The sequence below is a fragment of the Austrofundulus limnaeus genome, unplaced genomic scaffold, assembly GCF_001266775.1.
Source record: "Austrofundulus limnaeus strain Quisiro unplaced genomic scaffold, Austrofundulus_limnaeus-1.0 Scaffold1, whole genome shotgun sequence".
Classification (NCBI taxonomy): Eukaryota; Metazoa; Chordata; class Actinopteri; order Cyprinodontiformes; family Rivulidae; genus Austrofundulus; species Austrofundulus limnaeus.
In genome coordinates this window covers 3,171,099-3,193,667 of record NW_013952403.1, presented here as the reverse complement: position 1 = coordinate 3,193,667, position 22,569 = coordinate 3,171,099, and the positions used below count along the sequence as shown (strand labels likewise).

At 37.4% G+C, this 22,569-nt stretch overlaps 3 protein-coding genes across 8 annotated transcripts in view; all 3 read right to left on the bottom strand.

Annotated features, from left to right (window-relative positions):
• Positions 1–2,261, bottom strand: part of stard14 (START domain containing 14) — an 8,091-nt gene extending 5,830 nt beyond the window's left edge. Inside the window, exons 1-2 of the mRNA XM_014005123.1 lie at positions 1,841–2,261; positions 1,530–1,677 (exon numbers count right to left, since the gene is read on the bottom strand). Of these exons, the coding sequence (XP_013860577.1) occupies positions 1,530–1,677; positions 1,841–2,020 (328 nt within the window). The 5' untranslated portion in view covers positions 2,021–2,261. The remainder of the gene's footprint in view (positions 1–1,529; positions 1,678–1,840) is intronic.
• Positions 2,262–7,433: 5,172 nt separating this feature from the next.
• Positions 7,434–16,183, bottom strand: rab41 (RAB41, member RAS oncogene family). 5 transcript variants are annotated; one of them, XM_014005109.1, is made up of 8 exons: positions 16,034–16,181; positions 14,919–14,977; positions 14,484–14,537; positions 14,081–14,186; positions 13,087–13,198; positions 12,257–12,350; positions 10,377–10,443; positions 7,434–9,341 (listed from the first exon to the last, which is right to left on the bottom strand). In XM_014005109.1, exons 1-8 carry the CDS (start codon positions 16,110–16,112, stop codon positions 9,277–9,279), a joined length of 636 nt encoding a protein of 211 aa, XP_013860563.1. In that variant the 5' UTR covers positions 16,113–16,181; the 3' UTR covers positions 7,434–9,276. The 5 variants fall into 5 exon arrangements, 4 of the variants coding, with proteins under 4 accessions (XP_013860563.1, XP_013860547.1, XP_013860556.1 ...); XM_014005093.1 differs by lacking the exon at positions 12,257–12,350 and adding an exon at positions 11,767–11,860; XM_014005102.1 differs by lacking the exon at positions 14,081–14,186 and adding an exon at positions 13,494–13,599.
• Positions 16,184–16,792: 609 nt separating this feature from the next.
• On the bottom strand, positions 16,793–21,137 carry arr3b (arrestin 3b, retinal (X-arrestin)). Of its 2 annotated transcripts, XM_014005067.1 has the most exons (17): positions 21,044–21,135; positions 20,737–20,768; positions 20,093–20,123; positions 19,914–19,974; positions 19,792–19,836; positions 19,521–19,714; positions 19,337–19,396; positions 19,191–19,267; positions 18,952–19,084; positions 18,771–18,855; positions 18,518–18,590; positions 18,137–18,274; positions 17,899–17,976; positions 17,776–17,799; positions 17,626–17,675; positions 17,466–17,469; positions 17,025–17,155 (listed from the first exon to the last, which is right to left on the bottom strand). In XM_014005067.1, exons 2-17 carry the CDS (start codon positions 20,742–20,744, stop codon positions 17,125–17,127), a joined length of 1,092 nt encoding a protein of 363 aa, XP_013860521.1. In that variant the 5' UTR covers positions 20,745–20,768; positions 21,044–21,135; the 3' UTR covers positions 17,025–17,124. The 2 variants fall into 2 exon arrangements, with proteins under 2 accessions (XP_013860510.1, XP_013860521.1); XM_014005056.1 differs by lacking the exon at positions 17,466–17,469 and having other exon boundaries at positions 16,793–17,155; positions 21,044–21,137.
• Positions 21,138–22,569: the final 1,432 nt, after the last annotated feature.

The following is a 22,569-nucleotide window of genomic DNA, read 5'->3' as shown; positions in this document are numbered from 1 at the left end:
TATATATATAAAAGCAGAAGTGGAAGTTAAAGAGTGATGACGGTACAATACTGAACAAAAGGTTTGGATTGGAAAAATGAATGGGTTTTAGTGAAGGCCTAGCATTCTGCTACATTTTATGCCAGAGTAGTTTAGGTCAAATCCTGAAAACAAAATTGTATGCAGCCTAATGCAATATATCAGAGTATGTGATTTAGGACAAAATTTCTCTTAACTGAATTATAGCTGCTTTACTGGCTTTTAAGGTGTGATAGCTCTAGCAGCCATCTTAAAGTGCCTGTGACATCAAATTTTTGTAATACATATGAATGCATTTTTGAAAAGATGTCATTGACAAAATATTATAAAAGAAATTTCATGTCGCTGAGATGAACAGTTGTTGAGATATTTGCCTGTAAAGTAACAGGAAGTGATGTCAAAGGGGAATGTCTGCATGTGAACAGAGCGTTGCTACAACAGCTAACAACACAGACTGTAGAGAACAATTTGATGTTTCTTATGATTATTTTGAGTGACTATCAGAGAGAGATGAGGAAGAGTCAGAGTTCAAATAATTTTCTTTCAATAAACAAAGACCAGAGAGTTTTCTTTGTTAAAGAGCTCCCCTTTGATGTCACTTCCTGTTTCACTTTGGCTGAGTCAAGTTCAAAAGAAAATATGCCAGTTATGGGACAAAATGGGTAAAATAGTGAGTGTTGTTCCAACTTTCTTAAATGTAAAGATGTTTTCTTTGATTTTTTTTGTATTTGGAGAATATGCATGTCACAGGCACTTTAAATAGGATTGACTCAAGAGATTAAATAGGATTGACTCAAGACGTTAATCAGTTGTAGATGTGAATCCAATGAGTAATTTCTCAAATTTTCATCCAAATCCATCTTGTGATTCATGAGTTATTTTGCTAACAGACAAACAGTGGTGACATTAAATGGCATCGCTGACATTTTAAACAAAGATCTTGACAATGTGAAGCACTTGGGAGCATGAGTTGTGAAATAATTTCAGCAGCTACCAACACACAAAACTTTAGCCTAATATTTAGAAAACTGATTGAATTACAGCCACTATTGTGTGTTCTAAGGCCAGTGGGCTGTGGCGGCCATCTTTAATTGTAAAGGCCTCTAAAAGTCAATCGAATATAGAAGTACGTTGAATGATTATTTCCTGAAAGATTTAACAAAATGCATTCAGTGGTTTATGAGGTATTTTGCTAACAGACACACAAGAATTAAATGCAAATACTAAACAGCAATTTTTTTTACTAAGATCTTCTGAAATTTGTTAGCTTTAAGAATAATTATTAGGGATTGGATTCAGCTACTGCCAAGACAAATTTTAGCACAGTGTGTCTGTAAAACTAACAGTTATTAATATTTATCTGTTTTTAAAGGTATTTTAAGGACCTTTTTTGAATAGAGCTAAGGAGGCCTGTTCTGCCCCCACCTCAAGATGTGCACCTTCTTGGTGCAACAGGTGAAACTGAAGCAAACACACAGAGGATGGCATCCAAAATGCAAAAACAGACTCACAGGAGTAGTAGCCCACATCAGCGTTATCAGAAAGTTTGGCAATGTCATAGCTCTCCAGCATGTTGGGGTCCCACTTCTTGCGGTACTCGCCGTCGTGGAGAACGTCATACATGGTGGCAGCTGGCACATCTTTGATCATCATCTTACACTGAAACACAGAGGAGATCTGTTAACCTGCACTGTTCCCAAACTCACTTAGTCCCTTAAAATGGCTCCCTCCTGCTTGTGGGTACATCTGCAACGTCAGAGTGACCACAGTTAGCTTCATGATTATTAATAACAACAATAATAAGTCAGTAAAAGGAACCTACCTTTATCTTGTGAACTTTAGGATAATTGTTTCCCACCCTGTTGGAAGGATTCGGCTGCTCTATCCACACCTGCATGTCGTTCTTGTCATATTTGTTCAGCCAGTTCTCGGTTGACAAGCACTGCTTCTTGAAGTCGGCGAAGACCTGGTCGTCAGGTAAAATACTCGACTTTCCCGACATTGTTGTAGCGCAGTTTTGTTTTACTCCGGCAGATGTAGAAAAAAATATAAATCAATATATAAATAAATACTCCTCAGCACCGGTGAGAGAGTTAACGCCTCGGAAGCGTCGCTTCGCCGTCGGCTCAAACTAATATACGCGCGCCGAAACCCGGACAGGTCGAACAGGATTTTTCGGCTCGGATTCCTGAGGCATTCCTGAGCCCTGCTGACGTCACAGCACTTCCTGAATCCAGGTGTGCGCGGCGCGCTGGAACAAAACAGCAAGCCCCGCCCAAACGGAAACGACTAGAAAAGTCTTACTTGGTTTTGGTCACAAATCAACAGAGCTGTCAGAAGTATTCACATTCATTACTTAAGTAGAAGTATAGATACTGGGGTTTAAAAATACTTTTTTGGAAATAGAAGTATCAAGTCAAGCTTTATAAAAGTATAAAAGTACTGGTTTTGAAACGACTTAAAGTATGAAAGTAAAAGTAACACTTTGAAAAGCCATTCAGAATAAAAGCTTTTTTATTTGAAAATAGATTTTTTTTTATATTTAACAGCCAATTTGAAGACATTCAATTTTGAAAATATTTAAACAATTTGAATTAATTAATGAATAACAACACACTTTAATTATTTAATGTATAAAACCCTCACATTGTACAAAATAGAAAAAAATCTAAATAAATAAATATCGTTTTATTCTAGATCTTTTGAAGAAAAAACATGTTGGATTGATCTCAAAAAGACTTTATCCTGAAACTAAATCAGTTTGTTGCTGAAAATTTCAGAAAACACAACTTTATCCAGGATCGTCTTCATTCTAGGCTCCACCTGCTACAGTCTGTCCTGCTGGAAAGTGATGTGATTTGTGTCATACAGGTGTGATGAAGTGAGTTCAGTCCAATAGGATGTCAGAATAGTATTTATTTGCATTTCTCATCCAACCACAATCAAACTCACTCTATCCATGGGCTCCATGTACCTGGATAGATCTCTATTTTTATTTATTTATTTCTGAACAATGAAAAGATGGGATAAAAACAAGTCAAAGTGAAATAGAAATGACATACTTTTTGCATTTTTAAAAAGTAAGGAGTAGAAAGTACAGATAATTGAATTGAAATGTAAGAAGTAGAAGTAAAAAGTAGTCCGAAAAATAATTACTCCACTAAAGTACTGTATAAATAACCAAAATTTCTACTTAAGTAAAGTAACAAAGTAGCTGTACTCAGTTACCTTTACAAATCAAATAAGACATAACCCTACAAGCAGAAACTGGCACCAGAGGTGTTGAGAATGAGAACGACTCAGTTATTATCACCTGACATAATTAGCTCGGAGTCTGTAAAACTGCCCGAGTGAAAATCATTTTTATTTTCTGTGGTCAGATGGTTGGTTGCTGCAGCCAGCTTGAAGTGGCTTGAAAGTTTATTTAAAATCTATTCATTGGTTCATGAGATATTTTGCTAACAGACAAACAGGATTAACTCCAACAGTTCATGTTGGGTTTAACCAACTAGCAATACAAAAAGAAAAAAAAATTGTATAGGTCTTCTGGACGGGTTCTTCTCTAATGAAACGTTTCGTCTCTCCTCCAAGAGACTTCTTCGGTCTGAGAGTTTCAGGCAAAATTCAGGCTTTTAAGCCCTGCCTCCATGTGACTGATACTCACATCACATGGCTATCGTTGACACCTAATTAACATCTATTGTTAACAGGGGGTGGAGTGATACTGGCAATAGCAGCACTGTAGGAGGGGGACAACTGAAAACGGAGGCCTCCACCTCTGTTTAATGACGGACGGTCTTTCTTCACAAAAATGTCTTCTTTTACTCCTCTCTCAAACCAACGTTCCTCCCTATCAAGAATGAGAACATCCTCATCTCTGAAAGAGTGACCGCTGGCCTGTAAATGAGTGAAAACTGCAGAGTTCTGGCCATTGGAATTAGCTCGTCTGTGTTGGGACATTCTTTTGAACAGTGGTTGCTTTGTTTTCCCGATGTATAACTGGTTGCAGTCCTCCTGGCACTTAACAGCATATACAACATTGCTCTGTTTGTGCCGGGGCACCGGATCTTTGGGGTGAACCAGCCTTTGCCGTAATGTGTTTTGGGGTTTGAAAGCTACTGGGACATCATGTTTAGAAAATAAATGTCTCAGTTTCTCCGAAACACCCGCAACATACGGAATAACCACTGGTTTGGGTCTGGGTTTGGGGTCTTCATTTTCACCTGAAGGTTGCATGGAGTCCTGTCTGTGTTTCCTGTCTGCTTTCAGGAAAGCCCAGTCAGGATAACCACACTGCTCCAGGACCTGTCGTGTGTGTGATTTCTCTTTCTGCCTGGCTTCTGGGTTTGTAGGGACACTGTCTGCTCTGTGGTACAGAGTCCTGATCATCACTCCTAACTTGTGTTCCAGTGGGTGGTGGGAGTCAAAACGCAAAAACGTCAAAAAGACCGTCCATCATTAAACAGAGATGGAGGCCTCCGTTTTCAGCTGTCCCCCTCCTACAGCGCGGCTATTGCCAGTATCACTCCACCCCCTGTTAACAATAAGTGTTAATTAGGTGTCAACGATAGCCATGTGATGTGAGTATCAATCACATGGAGGCAGGGCTTAAAAGCCTGAATTTTGCCTGAAACTCAGACTGAAGAAGTCTCTTGGAGAAGAGACGAAACGTTTCATTAGAGAAGAACCCGTCCAGAAGACCTATACAATTTTTTTTCTTTTTGATTTTTTACCTGGATTACTGAGATGCATCAGGACAACTAGCAATATATTTAATAGCTAATGCTACTGGATCGGCTAATTATATAAAGCTAATTTTAAAGTAGGCCTATAAGGTCTCACACTAAACACTTCAAACATGACTAAAACTTAATTCCCAACACATAAACAAATGTGCTTAGGGATAACTCTCAGCTGCCACACAAAACATTAGATCAATATCTGTAAACTTGACTGAGTTATTGTCACTTTTGTGTTTGCGAACTGCCAGTTGTGGCAGCCATGTTGGATCATTTTGAAGCCATCTTGAACTGAACTGAAAGTTTTGCTAAAATTCGTCAGGTTCATTCAATATTTTTCTAACAGACACCCCAAATGTAGAAATTAAAATCTTACTTATAAACATGCATACAAAGTTCTCAACAACCAAGTTCCAGCTTATACTAAAGGTCTTATTGTTCCATATTTTTTAATGGAGCACTTCACTAACAGACTGGAGGTTTACTTGTGGTTTCTATAGTTCATAAACATAGGTTTCAGTTCTCGGGCTCCTCTCTTGCAGAACCAACTTCCAGTTTCAGTCAGTAAGGCTGATATTCTGTCTAAGATTTTGATTTAATTAATTAAATTTTATTAAATTTTAATTTAATTTAATAATTTTTTAAGACTTTCCTTTTGATATGTTTGGCTTCCTGAGTTATTCCTTARTTCTGCTGCTATAGGCTTAGACTGCTTGAGGATAAACTGACCACATTTACTCACTCTTCTCTACATATTTGCCGTCGTAAATATTTCTCTTAATAACATGTTTTTCTTTGTCTTTCAGTGGAAAATACACCTGGACCTTGTGTTTCTTTGTGTTTATTTCCTGTCCACCCAAACCCAGCAGGTCAAGGCAAGGGGCTCATCCCGAGCCTGCGACTTCTGGAGGTTATGTCTTCGGATGTCTCAGCTACCAAACACTAAAAGATTGCACACATTCCTCCATCTTTTTTTTTTTTTTGCCAGAGTATGATGGGAAATTATGGTGTAGCTGTTTTGGTCAAACCTAGAAAACATTAAAATGTGCAATCATTGAATATGACACAAATACAACCAACCTTTTTCAATTTTAAATAGCTGAAATTGCCATTTTGACCAGCCTTCACAGCATCATAGAGTCGACAATAGTTTATCAGTCTCCACATTGTTAGAACCACACATTATGGAAACTCACAGAAGAAAAGCAAGAGATTTTTTTACAACAGACCAAACAAAATTGTATCTGAAAACCTAATTATACATGCGAATTAACAGTAATTTAATATCAATAAGGTGAGGTTACTGTAACTTCATTTAGCTCTTACATAAAAAAAAAGACTTGTGATTAAAAATGATTGTTGGGGCAGTTCCTCTTCTGTCGGCTCAGGATGGGCAAGAAGCGAGAAAGCCTTGTTCCTGTTCCACTTACAAACTGCCCCCCAGAAATCTAAATTCTTACATTCCGTAAACGCGACAGGTCAACCAGGACACCGGCCTTATCTTCAACCCTTCAGGCTTCTGATTCTTTGCTTCAAGAGGTTTTTGATAACTTTTAAAAGTCTCATTCACAACAACAACAAAAACAGCCTCAGTACTTAAAAGAATGTGCTTGGGGACTTTTAAACAGTTTACAGAATGATAGAATCTAAAACTAAAATGGTTTTGTCTGTTGCAAATTTATAAACAGACATTCACACCTTTATTTCTCTAGGCTATGATGCAAAGTCAAATATATTTGTGATATATACATCATTTTCATAACAACTGAAGGGAACAGTTATTGGATTATTGGGTAGAATTGAAATGTGCCTGAAAAAAAATAATTAAAAAAAAAAACCCACTTTAAACATCTCCAGAACTAGGGGCTAAATTTGTCATCTCTGTTAAAGAGAAACTACAGAATCATAAATAACTGGTTCAAACTTAAGAGATATTCTGCTTTAAAGGTGTCGACCCAATATTAAAATCATGACCGCTGCTTCAAGGTTGATTTCACTTGTTGGAAAATAAATTTTAAAAAGTCTTTTGAGCTGCTGTTCTCTGATTATGTCACAGGCCAGACTGAGACGATCCAATGATTATTTCTGACCCCGGAGCCATCTGCCTATTAGTGACCTTAAATATAGATTTATTCTGAACCAAAATGAATACACCGGAATAAACAGATTTATTTTGTCATCTGCTCTGACTTTACATTCCAATCAGATGTAATCATGACACTGTGGGCATGAAGCCTGAGCAAATCTCAGCCACCCAGTATCTGGAGCCTCCCTCTGCCTTCTATCAGTCCTCCATTTGTTTAATATAATTATTGCCTTTTCTTGACTTACAGACAGCCTTTTCACAACTAAACTTCAAATTTTGTTCTCACACTTCCAGATGTACCCCCACTGTTTCCTGTAAGAATGATTAAAATCTGGATGCTTCTAAATTTCTAATCCCACACCCAAAACGTTTATCCATCATTCCAAGCTTTTATAATCCAGTCCAGCCCCGACCCACTGTTGTAACACTTCCTGCCATTGATAAAGTGAGTAGTTTCGCTCTGCTTTGCTGACATTTGTCACACACCTACATGAGACAGGTTTTTCCACAGCCTGTGTGATTGAACCGTACTTAACTTGTCCCACTGCGCCAATCACCGGAGCGCTTTATAAAGAAAGACGTGACAGGTGTTTGCATTTCAGTGAAATAGCTTTATTTTATTCCACGTGATAGAGCCTACACTTGTGTTTCATTAACTCTCCTTTTTATACACAAGATAGTAATAGTACATTATTCACACAAACGTTGCTAAACACGAGTAGACATCATATTTCAAATAGACAAACACAATTCAGAGTAGCACAAAGCTGTGTATTTAGTTAGTGACAATAGAAGAGCTGCTTATGAGAAAATGTTCTTATTAAACACTTAAAACTTTCAAATTCATCCTTTTAAACGCTGACATTTCAAAACAAGCAATGGTAAATGAGCGTTGTCTTTTGTTGTGCTCTGAATATTAGTTTGATTACGTTAAACTGTGTGTGTGTGTGTGTTGTGTGTGGAGACAGGGCAGCTTTTACCCATGAGTATAAACCAAACTACAGGAGAAAACATCACCACGGCGTAAATTGTCGCCCTTTATGCGGAGCCCAGGCGAAGACGCAAACAATAAATTAAATAAAATAAAACTTTCAACATGCTCGTCAGCGTCTGGAGTTTTGGTCAAGCGTACAACGTCATCTGTTAAGTTTATAAAATAAATAAATGCATAAAACCAACTGTCTGAAACAGGCAAAAAGCAACACAGTAAAGGATACTGCAACTAACGTCTCTGCACTTGTTTTTTTTTCTTTTTTTATTAAATAGCAAGGGTGTTAGTAAGCGCCAGCTGCATCTGAGGACATCTATCAGCAGCTCTACAAAACAACTAGTGAAGCCATGAACCAGTCAGCAGGCTCCTTTGATATTTTTACAACATTGTGGCTTGATTCAGTGCACGACGTGGTGAACAAACAAGCAAGGCATCTGTGTTCTTATCCATAGAAGTCCTGCATGGTGAGCATGCTGCTTGGTAATAGTGTAATCAACACAACGCCAACCGTCGGCGGCTACGTCACACGGCAGCCAGCGTGACGGCTCTCCATCGAAGTGAAAAAAATAATAAAAATAAAAAGAAATGGGCCTTTTCGTACCCAAACACTCCTAAGATGTGTTAGTATGTGTGCAGCAAAGTCAACATCTACAGCAGGTACAATTTATAATGCAAAGTTTAAGGTTAGTAACCGTTTTAGTTAATTCAGACTGACTTCCCTTCGCTTTGTATTCCCTTATTTGTTTTTGCAGCCGTTTTTGAAATGTTGACTGTTTGTTTTGTCACAACTCGTGTGTTTGGCAGCTTAACTCTAAAGACGTTTAAGTGACAGAGAGAGAGAATGGTTCCACTTATCCTCTTGAATTTCAAAAAGAAAACTCGACTCAAATGAGGGGATTGGGTTTCTCAAACAGGTACAGACTGACTGGCAAGACTTGGTCTCTACTTTCCTAAAGTGAGAGAGGAAATGTGAGAAATGAGCTTTCAGAGAGATCAAACATTTTCTGAAATAAAAAACACACACATCAGAGAAATTGAACCTCGTGCTCGTTTACATAACCCCAAGCAATTTAACTGTACAACAAGAGTAACAGCACTAAGAATCTGTACTGTGCAATAACTCGAGCGCTTAGCTATGTCGGTCTGCAGTCCTATATAATGCCATGCAACTGGATGAAAACAGATCGATTTAACTTATTCTCTGACTTAAATGTTTGCTTCGGAACTAATTTCCCCCCCAATGATAATCAGATTCAATACAGTAATGCACATCCACACGGTTACTTTGAAAAGTCACTGAGTTGGAAAGGAGGAAGAAAAAAATAAAGGAAAAAGACAAGTTCTCCATCACAGCAGCAGGATGCCATGGATGGAGAGAGTGGCCACTGAGAGACAAGCTGTTGGTGTTGGTTGGGGGGGCAGGCTGGGTGGGGTGAAGTGTACTAGCAGGAGCAGCTGCTCTCGGTTACAGTCATCTCTGGCTGCTTCTCCAATTTGATGTCGATCACTGAGGCAAGCTGAGTTAAGCAATATATTCAATGAGTTGCAAGATTCACTTCCATATTCTCTTTGGTTTCGTCAAATTATGTTATAGTGTTTCGTAGCTGAACTTAATTCCACGTCAGCGAACTAAACGGGCTTCAAGTCAGGGGACCTTTTAGGTATGCAACACTCCTCTCAACTGCTGTAGTAATTATCTACATTTTTATATGCTTTGTACAAAATTAATTGTTTGGTTGTTCCCACTCTTTAACACGAACCCTGAGCAGTTGTAACAGTAGACGTTATTTAATAACACATTTATGCATGGGGAAAAAATTATATGCAGAAAACGTTCACTCTCAGCTTCTGTAGTAGACAGATTTGTTGGTATCCTTAAACACCATTAATTCTTGCTTTATAGTCATGTTTCAAACTGTGTTTGATCCTAATTAGTATCCCAGGTGCCTTCAAGCCTTTCATCAGCTATTCAGCCCATTTAAAAGGAAACAAAGCCACTGAGTAGTTTAGGATGGTTGTGTGTCACACTGAACATGGTAGAGAAAGCAAAGGCCTGAGGAGCTCAGAAAAGACTACAGATAACCATGTCCAAAGGTACTACAAGAGCATCAGACTTCAGCTCACAATAATAATAACCTAAAACATATAACATTCAAAGCCAACCATTTATTATTATTATTATTATTATTGGATACCAAAAACTGATCCAACCCTTTATAAAAGTATATCAAGAAGTAGTAATTCAAAAACTAACACCAAAATGACTTTTTTGAGCTACACCTAGATCAGCAAATGTGAAGATTTTACCCATAAATCAACAACATGCAGGTTATTTCATCCTTTCAGTGTGGAGAAAGAAAAAGTACTTGGGTGAGTTCCCCCAGTGGCTGCTAAACCATTACAGAGTCCCCAGTTTTGTTTGGTCCAAAACTCTACATAATCTACTTATTGCAAGTTTTTCCTACAGAAAAACGTAGCGGGTGTGCACCGAAACCGAGTTAATTCAGAAATATTTCAGCTGAAAGCAACTTGAAAAGGATACTGTCCTCTTTGTTTTTCTCTGGTGTGCTGTCCATCCCAGGCAATGCAGCTGCAACACGTCGGAACAGCTGCGAAACAAAATAACAGCATTAAACACATCTTCAATTTGTCCTTTCTTATAATGTTTACTGTATATATAAAACTAAATGCTGTCAACAGCTGAACTTTATGCTCTTACTTCTTCCACTACATTACATTTCTTAAACATATACAATTAAAACTCAACCAGATTAGCAATTTGGGCAATTAAAAAAAGGTGTTTTAAAAACATTTCTTCGCATCGAATCACTACAGAGATGTAACCTACCTTATTGATTTTTAACAACTCATTTACTAGCTAAAATTTGTTATGTTAACACAACAGTGGGTAAAACAAGTTACAAACATTACAACAGTAAGAAGTAAGACTTTTTCATGATCAGTAACGGTTTTAAGTTTGGTCTAGATGTAATTACATCAATATAGTAAAAATCTATACTTTCTTTTTAATAAAGTTCAACAAGGTTTCAACTATGACTGAACAAGATTAAAATTGGTATAAAAAGTTGAAAATAAGATCCAACATTATGGTAGTAATGTGTAGGATATTTGTTTAGATTCTCACAAATTGACCATAAAATCATGTTGATCCTCCAGGAATCCAACATGTCTTTGCACTTAGGTTGTGTTGTCCTCAACACAATCAACAAACACACACAAATCTGAATATTTCTCACTGTACATTTGTCATGAGTTGCTGCTCTTCTGGTAACCAAGTTAAAACATCCCAAACACAAGCAGCATGAAAACAAGTTAACTCCATTCCTGGTTGATTAAACAGCATACAAAGAGGTTGCCAACCTCTTCTACACAGCAACTATATTACATTTCCAAAACACTAGGATGCTGTGTGAAACACTTCTTATTGCAAAACAAAAATTATAATCAAATATGGCTCAAAACTGAAGCCTTGATTTGACCCAATGGCAGCGCAGTGTTTTCAAAGGTGTTTCTGTGGCATTTAAATAAAAAAAAATTGGAGTTTGCATATAATTAAAGTTTTATTTTATTTCTATTCACACAGCCTCCATCTGTTTTTCTTTTTGGTAAATGGCATAATAGACAGAAAAAAAGGTGAAAGCTGCCAAAGTTGTGATGGATCAAATGAAATGCAGAAACAAATGCTGTAGCAGAAATCGTGAGCGGTACAAGTGGAATCACTGTAAAAGGTTTAAAAAACAAAAACCCGTGTGGGTGAGAAAGAGAGAGCATTACAAAGTCAAGAGTTCAAAGGGAGAAAGGAACGACAAGTCGTGACGAGCCACAAAAGAGCAAGGAGTGGGAGAAAAGGGTGAAACGTGGTCTCTGAAGGTAGAATTAGCAGAACTACTCTGAGAAAACAGACATGCTACCTGTTTGACATTGTAGCCAGTCTTTGCGCTGGTTTCAATGAACATGACATTCAGTTCCTTAGCTCTCTGCTCGCCCTCCTCCGTGGTGATCTGTCTGCTCCGGTGGAAGCAGAGGGGGGGAGAGATGGACGAATAGAAAGGTATGGGAAGAAACATTGCAAAGAGGACAAGCCATAAGGAGATGGGAAGAAATGGACAAAGGAAGAAGGACAAAGCTTAACATAGAATTTTTGCTTTGGGTGAAAAAGAGGTTAGTTCACAACTTGGACAGAGAAGTAGACAAAAGGGAGAAACTGCTGTGTTGAATAAAGAGCAGGAAATCAACTCCACAGGTAATTCATTGAACACCCATAAAAAAATTAAAAAGTATACTGAAAGAATTCTTGGCTCCACATCCAAAAGGGGACCTTCCTGACCTAAAAGCCATTCTGACCTGTGCTGCACACAGGATCATTAATCTCTGTTACACCTGCTGCTGTTGAACACCAACCTGCTTGACGTTATAGCCAGCCTTGGCACTGGTCTCTATGTACATCACATTGAGCTCACGAGCTTTCCTCTCGGCCGCCTCAACAGAAACTTGCCTGCCACGGTCCCACAGGGAGAAGAAGGCGGGGAACAAAAAAAAAGGGGTGAAGTGTTCAGGAAAACATAAATGTACAAAAAAAAAGAAAGCAAGAAAATCTAAGTGACATGAATTAAAAAAAAAACAGACAAGAAAATAAAAAAGGCAACAATAAAATGGGGGGTAAAACAGAAATATGTTCTAATTATAGAAATAAAAATGTTTTAACCAATAATAAGATGGAAGTATGCAACATAACGATGAATGATAAAAGCCAAAGTTGGGTGAGATGTACTGAAGGGAGAAAACACCGGGACTCCAGGCTTTGGCAAAGTTTATAAACTACGCTAGTGGTGTCCTGGGACTGATACCAGCCTCAAGTACTTGTACTCATAAAAACACAGCGATACTTTGGACCAATAGCACTTAAACATGTCCGTATTTTCAAGACATTGCAAGAGAAAAACAGAAAATGTTAGGACAGCTGACTGTTTGCTTTATTTTTAATAGAATAAACGTGTTTCTAAAGTCTGTGTGTAATGTTCAAGTACTGACTCTTTAACTACTTGGTATCAGTACTCAGTATCTGCAAAGACTTGCACTAAAATACCTGTAGTTGAATTGGAAATAACACAATTAACTACAACACTTGAATGGCTTTAAATGTTGTAACAACATGCCAAAATTATTTTTAGATGTTTTTTAACAGAGTAACCCCCACAAAAAAATCCATTTATTTTCACACAGCCCTTTACCTTTTATCCGCTAAGTCCGTTTTATTTCCAACAAGCATAATGATGACGTCACTCCCTCTCTCTGTTCTAACATCATCAATCCATTTTGATGTTTGCTGGAATGAATTAAGATCTGTAAATGAAAACAAAACAAAAAATGATTGTCAAATCAGTCACTACAGTCAAAAAATACATGATTTTATAAGGTACAATTTAAAAAGTATGTCTTGACTAATTTCATGACAAAGTTCATTATGTAAGCTGGAAGTCGTGTTAGTAAGGCAGAAAATTTCTATAAGGAAGTTTGTAGTAGGAAAATATATGGGGAGAAAGCAATGAGAGACTGCGACGGAACAAAGGGCAAAACTATTTCTTTCCAGTTGTTCCAAGACAGCTGCAGGAAAGTTGTAAGTACAGCCCTGACTCACTGGTGATGTCATAAACAACCACAGCAATGGTAGAGTCACGGATGTAGCTGGGAATTAGGCTACGAAAACGCTCCTGTCCAGCAGTGTCCCAAAGCTGGAGCCGGACCTGAGGATTGGAACGTAGAAGAGGACAAAAAGGGGTAAAAGATAAGGAGGAGACAAGAGAAAGAAATAGAAAGTGGAAAACAAGACAGTTTTAAAAGATCTGCAAGCAAAGCAGCCAAGAAAATAAAACTGCCTTTTATGGAGGAACGGGAGAAAATCATTTAGGTGCAGAAAGCTCAGGCGACGACTGTTATGCGTACAAGACTTGTGAAAAGAAACCCTGCTGAATTATGGTTTAGGCAGTTTCAGAGAAGTGACGCTGATAGATATTTGTCTATCAGCTTCATTCGTGACAGCATTTAGGAAGTACAGAGCCCTTTGGACAGTAGTGCCAGAACAATGCTTTTATCACCACTACAGCTGATGTAAACAGTCCTCCCATGCCGTTTAACAGGGTTTGTTGCACCGCTAAATGCTAGGATTTTTGCCCTTCCATGTAGTAAGCGAAGGACAACAAGGAGAGGCAAGGCCATGATACCTACTGGCTATGTCATAAACCACCACAGCGGCAGCTGAGTCGCGGATGTAACTGGGGATGAGGCTGCGGAAACGTTCTTGTCCGGCTGTGTCCCAGAGCTGCAGCCGAATCTGTGGCCAGCCATGATACAAATGTGGGACCATGGAAAGTGAGCATTTCAAGATCAAGCCAGGGGATGGAAAGGAAAACATAATTTTGACAAATAATGATGGGAACTAAAAAAACTATCACTTTTTTTTTTTATTAAAAATGAATGGCAAATCTAAGACAGTGAAAAACCACAATGTGAAATGATGAGAGGAAATTAATTGGTGACTACACAAAAAGCAGATGCGTGCCTTTCTAGCAGTTTCATAACTTGACTTAAAGAAATGATGAATAGATGCTAAAAAAAATATGGGGCTTACCGTGCGATCTTCTAGGTACATGGTTTTTGACAAGAAGTCGATACCAATTGTTGCCTGTGAGAAAAAAAAAACATTTTATATGTGCTTGTTTTTTCTACAGCATATGATTTTGTATAGGATCAAACTGGACCAAATCATGCGTTAAAAACATACTTTTTGGATCTGACAGCAGGGGAAGTGAAATCTTTCTCCACGTGTTAAGTGATTCATTATAAATAACTTAAAACATTTTTACATTTTAACTTGGCTTATCTAGATACAGTTTTTATATTAAAACATACTGAGCTAGAGGTCTGAACAATGCCTAAAATAATTAATTACAGTTTAAACATGTTACAAATTTCACCTGCATTAAAAAGCAGTGGGCATGTTATATCCGAACACCCATAAACACTTAGGAGATATAGTTTTTCTTTATAATAATTGTATTTTTACCTGGTAAGTGTTGTCAAAACTGTCATACATAAACCTGGTAATGAGTGAGGTCTTCCCAACTGTATGAAAAAAAAAAACACAGCACCACATTAGTAACATTATATTCCATTAAGACCATTAACTGCAGTCAAATTAAATACCGATATCTCCACTGATAATCAGTATAGTCAGGAAAAAGCTAATCTCAGTGACATCATGGGGAGTATACTAATATGATGCAGTGTACAGCTGAACCCACACGCTGAGTTGGCAATAAGGGTGGAGCCACGAAATTTTTAGAAAATTTAAAATGACTGCATTGTTGTAGCCCCATTTCATCCGTGATACGAGTCTTCTACGATAAAACCCACACACGTTATTTAGACACAGCCTAAATTGACAATCAATGTTCACCGGTCTGAAGATGATGACTTTAGGCCAACTAGTCAGGACTCAGTAGCCGACGTGGCTCTCAATGATGCTACTAGCTAACAGGCTACGTGCTAACATGGCAGCTCAAGAAAGTAAAGTTACCTTCCCCAGACGTCCATACAGCCTTCTCACATGAAACATATAACTCGTTAAAATATTACCGGTCACATAAATGCTCATACGTACACAGTTTATGTAAATATTCGGTAACATTTCGTAGCACAGGTAGCTAATTGATAGTTACAAGTAATGCACAAGCTCATAGGGCTGAAAAGCCTCAATAACAGTTTTCAATGCTTCATATTGGCAGCTAATCAACCAGCTATGTCATTAACAACTGGCACAAGTGAAATGTACAAAAATCTGGGTAATTATTATCGGAATGAACGGGTGTTTGGCTAGCTTAGCTAGCAGCAGGTAGCTAACTTAACGGTGGCTACAATCAATGACATCATCGTCAACATAGAAACAATAAATAGTCAGATAGTCTTCATCGGACATTTCTCTCTCAGACACGTTTATTTCAACACTGGGACACTAATATCTTACCGAATATCACTGCTAGCCACTGACATCCACTAAAGAATTTAACCCTAGCTAAGTGGATGCGAGCTAACACGGGAAGCTAAGGCTAATCTCGACACTTTCCTAAATCGGACAATATTTTAAAAAAAATGTTTAAAGATAATTCGAGACTATCTTACCACTCTGTTCACCCAGAAAAACGAGCTTGAACTTTCTTAAAGGGTTGCCAAACTCTACACCGCCGGTCGTGGTTGACATTTTGTGTAAAAATGCAGAGCTAAAGCAGCAGACTCCCAGCTAATGTGATGTCTAGACCGGAGAAAACCGAGTCTCTGTAGCCTAATGACGCTGAAGTTCGTCTGTGCTTTGACTGTTGGCCAAAGGACAATTTCACTGCTGATCTGCGTCTACACATCTTGACTTTCAAAATGCTTATTCTGTTAGTTTAAAAACATATGGGCTATTTCAATGCATTTATTTTCTATAACTTTGTGGTTGTTGATCTGGCTAAAATATAGTGAAACAGCCCAATTTAAAAAAAATCACAAACAAAATATTATATCGTAAACCTTGTTTACAATAAACCACATTTAGTGAAGTATAATTCATCTAGTTTTGAATCAGTACTACTCAGGTAGTCCAGTTAAAAAAATAAAAAGTTAAGCAGCCCTTTACTAAACTTTGAAAACGGAACCCAACTTCACCGTCGGTTCAGCCTTTGCAAGTCAGCGCTTTTGTTTTCTTACTTAACTGCAGAGAAATAGCGCAACCAAGGGGAACAACTAAGTTATATTCCTTTACTGTAACGTTCACAGCACGAAGAATGTACATTTTACTCAAGCAAATTCATCATTGGGGGGATTAGGCATCTAAATGTCTGGTTTTATTTTCCTTTTGAAAAACTTTTCTTATTTAACATTCAGTAAATGAGGACAAGATGATCTGTGGGGGGTTTTATTTTCAAGATATTCATCCAACACAAGTAAGTTCATTCATCTTTTCCTCAACACTCCAAAGACACAACAATCAAGATTAAAGATAAAAGAAAATCAAAAATTTTAAAACACTTTGCACAAAGAATATTCTATACTATAAACCATTTATTTTGACAAATATGCATATTTAGATATTTCTATGACAGAGCTCACAATTTACAATAAAAAACTATACACAGGGGAATGAAGAACATATAAGTGTTTGACTTTGTGTGTGTTCTTTCTTGGTGTTGAGTTCCTTTGTATTCTTTGCCAAACGGGTGGTACTTTTCTCATCACTCAATGGGGTCAAATATGACATCTGTCCTGTAAAACAAAAGGGCAGACAAATTTCACACCAGGGAAATACAGGCTGTCCACTTACAACTGCCTGACTGTTGGCTTCAACTTGAATCAAAATGGTCATTACAACTTATTAACATAAAAATACAAAAATATGTATAGCTAAGTGAATTTGACAGATATTGAGCTAAAATTTGTTGTGGTAGTACGTCCTCAGTCTGACTTGACCTCATCTGAACTAAAGAGTCTTTTAATGCAACTGATCAAACACACGATTATCAAAGAGAAATGTAACATTATTTCACCGTGATCACTAGCAAGTTTTTGTACTTACACTTCTGCTCATTGTTCACCAATGGTGCGCAGCAGATAAACAAATAGTGGAAAATTATTGGATCAGTCAAATAAAATGTATTAAACTCATATATTTACTCAATAAAAATACATCTGAGGAAACACTTTCATGGTGATGTTTTGCCGATATTCTTACTAACCTGCAGGTTTTGGGCACATCAAAGTCAACGGCAGCTCCACTGCAGCATCGCTGAGATGGGAAGATTTTATTGTTAAAAATGTTTTTGAAACATAATTCATGTCTTGTTAACGAAATTAAAACATGACAAGAGAAAATCAGTTATATTTACCTTCCTGTTAGACCACCCAAAAGGCTGAGGGAACAAAAGAAAAAAATATTAATGATGAGACAAGCTGAGGAATGATTGCACATTTTGTTTTCAATACATATTTCATTTTGGGCACAACTTTACCCTCCACTAGACGTCGACACGTTAACCTTCACTTTGTAGGAGACAATGATTCCCAGCATCTCCTTATCTCCTTGACTCCTGCGAGGAGATGAGAATAGTTTATCTGTCAGAGCTGAAGATTTATCTAAGTGGATGACACAACATTTATAGCTGCAGGAATGCCTCTCACTAAGAGGACGAAAACCTGTCCTGGTTGCATTGTAAGCTCTTTGGTTCAAGAGAAAGTAGGTTGTCTTACAGGGTGGTGGATGCCAAGTTGGTGTCCTCGTCTTTTAGTCGTCCATCTATAGCGATGCCTCGCTTGTCTTTGTTGCTGGCCAGTAGGGGAGTTACCTGGAAGGACTTCTCAAATGTAGAGTTTGCACCCACAGTCTCGCTGAGCGTTGAAGGGAAAAGAAATGAAAAATAATACACAATTAACCATTATTTATGGTAATTTACTCCAGTAATACATACTTTAGTTTAAAAGTTGAGTGTAGCACTTTGATGATGAATATTAAATATAGATACAGGGGCATGTAAAAGATTTGTTTATAGGTTGGAAAATCAGTTATTTAGTTAAAAAGGAAGAAAGTGTAACCTGGTCAGCCATTTTTATTTGATATAGCAAGAAACTTACTCAAACTCCTCAACGCAAACGTCCCTGGTGTATGTGTCAGATGAGTAGAGGACAACATTTGCTAGCTGAACAACTAAAAACACATAAAAAAGTTAATTTTGGTTCCTATATCAATATATATATCCACATCTTCTTTTTCATTTCTTTTAACATTACTATCTACAGCAGGTAAGATGATAACTGTTCATGACCTTTCCACATAACCCCAAGCAAAATAAATGAACTATCTCTTTAGTTTTATCTTGTTCCTTACCAGAAATTTTGATTTTCTTTATTATTTTTGCAGTTTCATTGTTGACTTTCACAATGACCTTGATTGGGTCTCCATGATAGTAAATCTAAAAAAAAAAAGCATTGATCTGTTTTGGTAATTCAGCACCATCATGCCATTTTCGGAGTGCACTGATGAAAAGGTTTCACCGAGCCAGACGTACCTCTTTCTCAAGAGAGGCCTCCACGGAAATTGGTTTGTCGCTCATCATGAACTGCTTCGATATCTCAGCTTTAGGTCCGGCTTTGTTAGCCGGTGCAAATTGTATCTTACGAATTATCAGACGGCACGTGTCCCTGCAAGCAAAACAAACAGCCAACCTCTGCATTTATCTGATTTGGCTGAAGATGCCACACATGATTGTCAGTTTTCAAATTAAAGTTTGATTCTGTCCAGACCTACTTTTTGTTGATAGCTTCATCTGGATTGTGAGGTTCGTTGGCAATAAATGCTTTAACTTCAAAATCCACTCCACAAGCCTGCAACAGGAAATTATGTATACAGTATATAGGTGCTGTATAGGAAGTTAAAGGGTTCTGTAATGATACCTTTCCACGATCATTTGGTCCAGGCTGTAAGGAGACTGAGCATGGGAGATTTGTTGGCATCTGAAACATGTCAAAATAAAACCAGCTGATATTATAATCAGTCCTTAATTACACTGAAACTAGACTGAAAAGCAGAATTTAGTTGGTTTTATCAAAAACAAACAAACACAAAAGATAGTCCTACCTGGAAGGAGAAGGGACATCCCTGCTCGCCAACTTTTTTCAGGAGGGATTCCTGCATTGGCGTTTTCGTCACACTCCCATTTGTGGCGGGATAAATCTGAATGTGTTTGATCCAAATGTCTCTCCTGAAGGACAGACCGATGACGTCCAGGTCGTCACTTCCATAACGGAAGGCACAAGCGAGGTAGACAAATACTGCAGTGGAAAATGTTGTTTTATTACTCCACAACGGCTGAATTATCACTGACAATATGTGAACAAAACAAAAGTACCTTTTCTGCCATTAAGACCAGAAGGATCCACTTTAACTATCCCATCTATTAAAAGAAAAATCACTCAGATTTATTGAAGTTTACAAAGCTCACATAAATATAAAGGATTACAATCAACCCACCGACTATGTCCACAGCATCAACATGGTCTACATAGTCTCTCCTCCCCAAGTACAGGGCAATCTAAAGGAAATGAAAGAAAACTGTTACGCCCCTAAACAAACATCTAATAACTTTGGAAGTTATATCTGGATGAGGGGAGATAAAACTGTATTTCCTGTGTAAAATAGAAATGACTTACAGTTCCATTCCCACTGGTCTTCTTAAAAACTCTGCACAGAAAGACAGGAGGAAAAAAAACAGACATTTATCAGAACTGTTCAATCCCTGAGCTTTATTGCGCATTCTGTAAACAAAACCGTAATCCCTGGCTGTGTTTGCTTCTTTCATGTGGCGGCAGAGTAATCCTGTTTAAGCCTTCGATTTGTCTTGTAAATCTCTTTTCCAAGATTAAATCCACATAATCCAGCCTAATAAGGGGTTTTTCAGTATGCCTTACAAATGTGTGTAAACGAATGAAGGTTTTACGAGAGCCGTAATGGAAACATTTCATTTAACTTGTTTCTAGGTCATTTTTTAACCTTGTTATATTAGCTGGGTTTTTTTTTTTACGTCAGCTGACAAATAAAACAAAGAGTAAAAATAATAATAATAATTGATTTAAAAGACATTTAATTGAAACATGCAAGAAGATAATTAATCTTGAGGGGTTGTTTAATTTAAAGCAGCACTCTTGCAGTGGTGAGGAATGAATTAAAACAAGTTTAATTCATTTCTTTTTGTTCTTGTTTCAGACAGCTGAAATGAATAATTTATGAATGCATATGTTACAAATCAGCTCTTACTGAAGAATTTTTCATTAGTTTAATAAAAAATGTGACTTACTTTGACATAATGACAGCAGTTTTGGAGACAGTCTGAAAAAAAGGTTTAATTGTTAATATGTGGCCTCCTGAAAATATTTTTGTTTAGTTGCATAGGTCAGGTATCTCTTCTATTAAACAGAAAACCATCTTGATACTGTTCATTACTGACAAGTTACTAATAAATCAGCATAATTTCTTGTTTCTAGAAGTGATTAGACAAACATTCCTTTAGAGTAACAACAACTAAACTAAACTAAATACTGATTCTCTGCTCTGCAGTAGCAACTGTATTATAATGTTTAATTCTTGATGTCCCGTTCACTCACCACCGAGCTTTGAGTTCCTCAGTTCTCTCTGCCGTCTTTTCTAATCTGTCGCTGCTGATGGAGAGCGAGTACCGGTCACCGCCTTCTGCTATAGCTTTTATACAGTGACCCCCCCGCCAGCTTCAGAGCCCTCCTCTCAGTTTATACATAGCCTGGACGGTGGCTGTTTTGGGCTCCAGCGTGGTTAAAAATAATGTTTTGTTTGCATCTTTACAAGAATAATCTCAGAGCTAAACTTAGTTTTAGATTAGGGATTAACTGATGCCTGGGTTCTGTTCCAAAACTTTGGCGATTGTTGTATTTGTGTGATCTTATTGTTTTTATTATCATTGTTTGTTTTCATCTAGAAAATTACGAATTGAACTTGTACCAGGAAGACTGTGAACCACAGAATATTTGTGGCCCAAACTGGTTTACATCAGAAACCTGCATTTTCAACAGCTGTGACCTTATTGTGAAGGAAAAACAGGCAGACAGACAAAAAGGCACAAACTTGGAAACAGTTCTTGTTGCCTCCAGGATGATGTTTTTACTGATTAATTGTGGACTTTAAAAATGGTGCAGCTACAAATACTTTTCACATCTCTGTTCTTGTATTTTTTATACAAAGAGAAGGAACAGTGCTCAACGATGATAATCATGATAATTATCCATATTTTTAACATAATCCTAATTTCCAAATTAAGTTGAAAAACATGGCTCAATTGTATAAAAACTTGACATTTTTTGGTCTACAGATGTAAAATATTTTGTGAAATATTGACTCAAGTAGTTAAAGTATACGAAACATTCATGAGCCTCACTCACTTGAAAGAATTACCAAGATTTGGACGTATTAATAGATTAAGTTAGCAGATTATCTTGTGATTAACTTGCAGGATTTCTTTTCTCATAGCTTAGACTGGCGTATTAGCTGGATTTGAGTTGTTGTGGAACAGCAGAACAGCAGATGTCTCCCCTATCAGTCTGGATTTACGGACGATTTGCAGAAATCCAAGTAACCTGTTGACCTGTTTTTGTCCAAGTAACCAGGATTTACAGCTAGCATCAGTGCTAATACAAGTCTGGTGTTAAGAGTTTAAAGACGTTCAGTTGATCTCTGATGTTTCCTGCATGTTATATTTTAAACAAATCATGCCTGTATTTGTTAAACACAGTGGAACAAATTTCTGAAAGTAAGAACAGAATATTATAGGAGAGACGGTAAATTGTTTGAACAGAGAATGAACTTTACAGCTCGTTTCTTTTTTAGATGTGCTTTAATCACGCAGAGCTTAAATGAAAATCAGTTTATCTTTTTTATAAGAAGGATGAAAAATGAAGTGAAACCGTAGACAAATAGACTCTACTTCTTTTTCTGAATCTGCCATTCATCTCATAGGTTCTCACGATCTGACCATTATGAGTAATGATTTGAGTTCTGGGAATGGGTTGGGCAGTGTTTCTCTTTGTGTGGGACTGTGCTGTGTTTTTTCCCCTCATTTAGAAGAAGCAAACCCCACAAACAAGATAAAGCAACAAAGGAA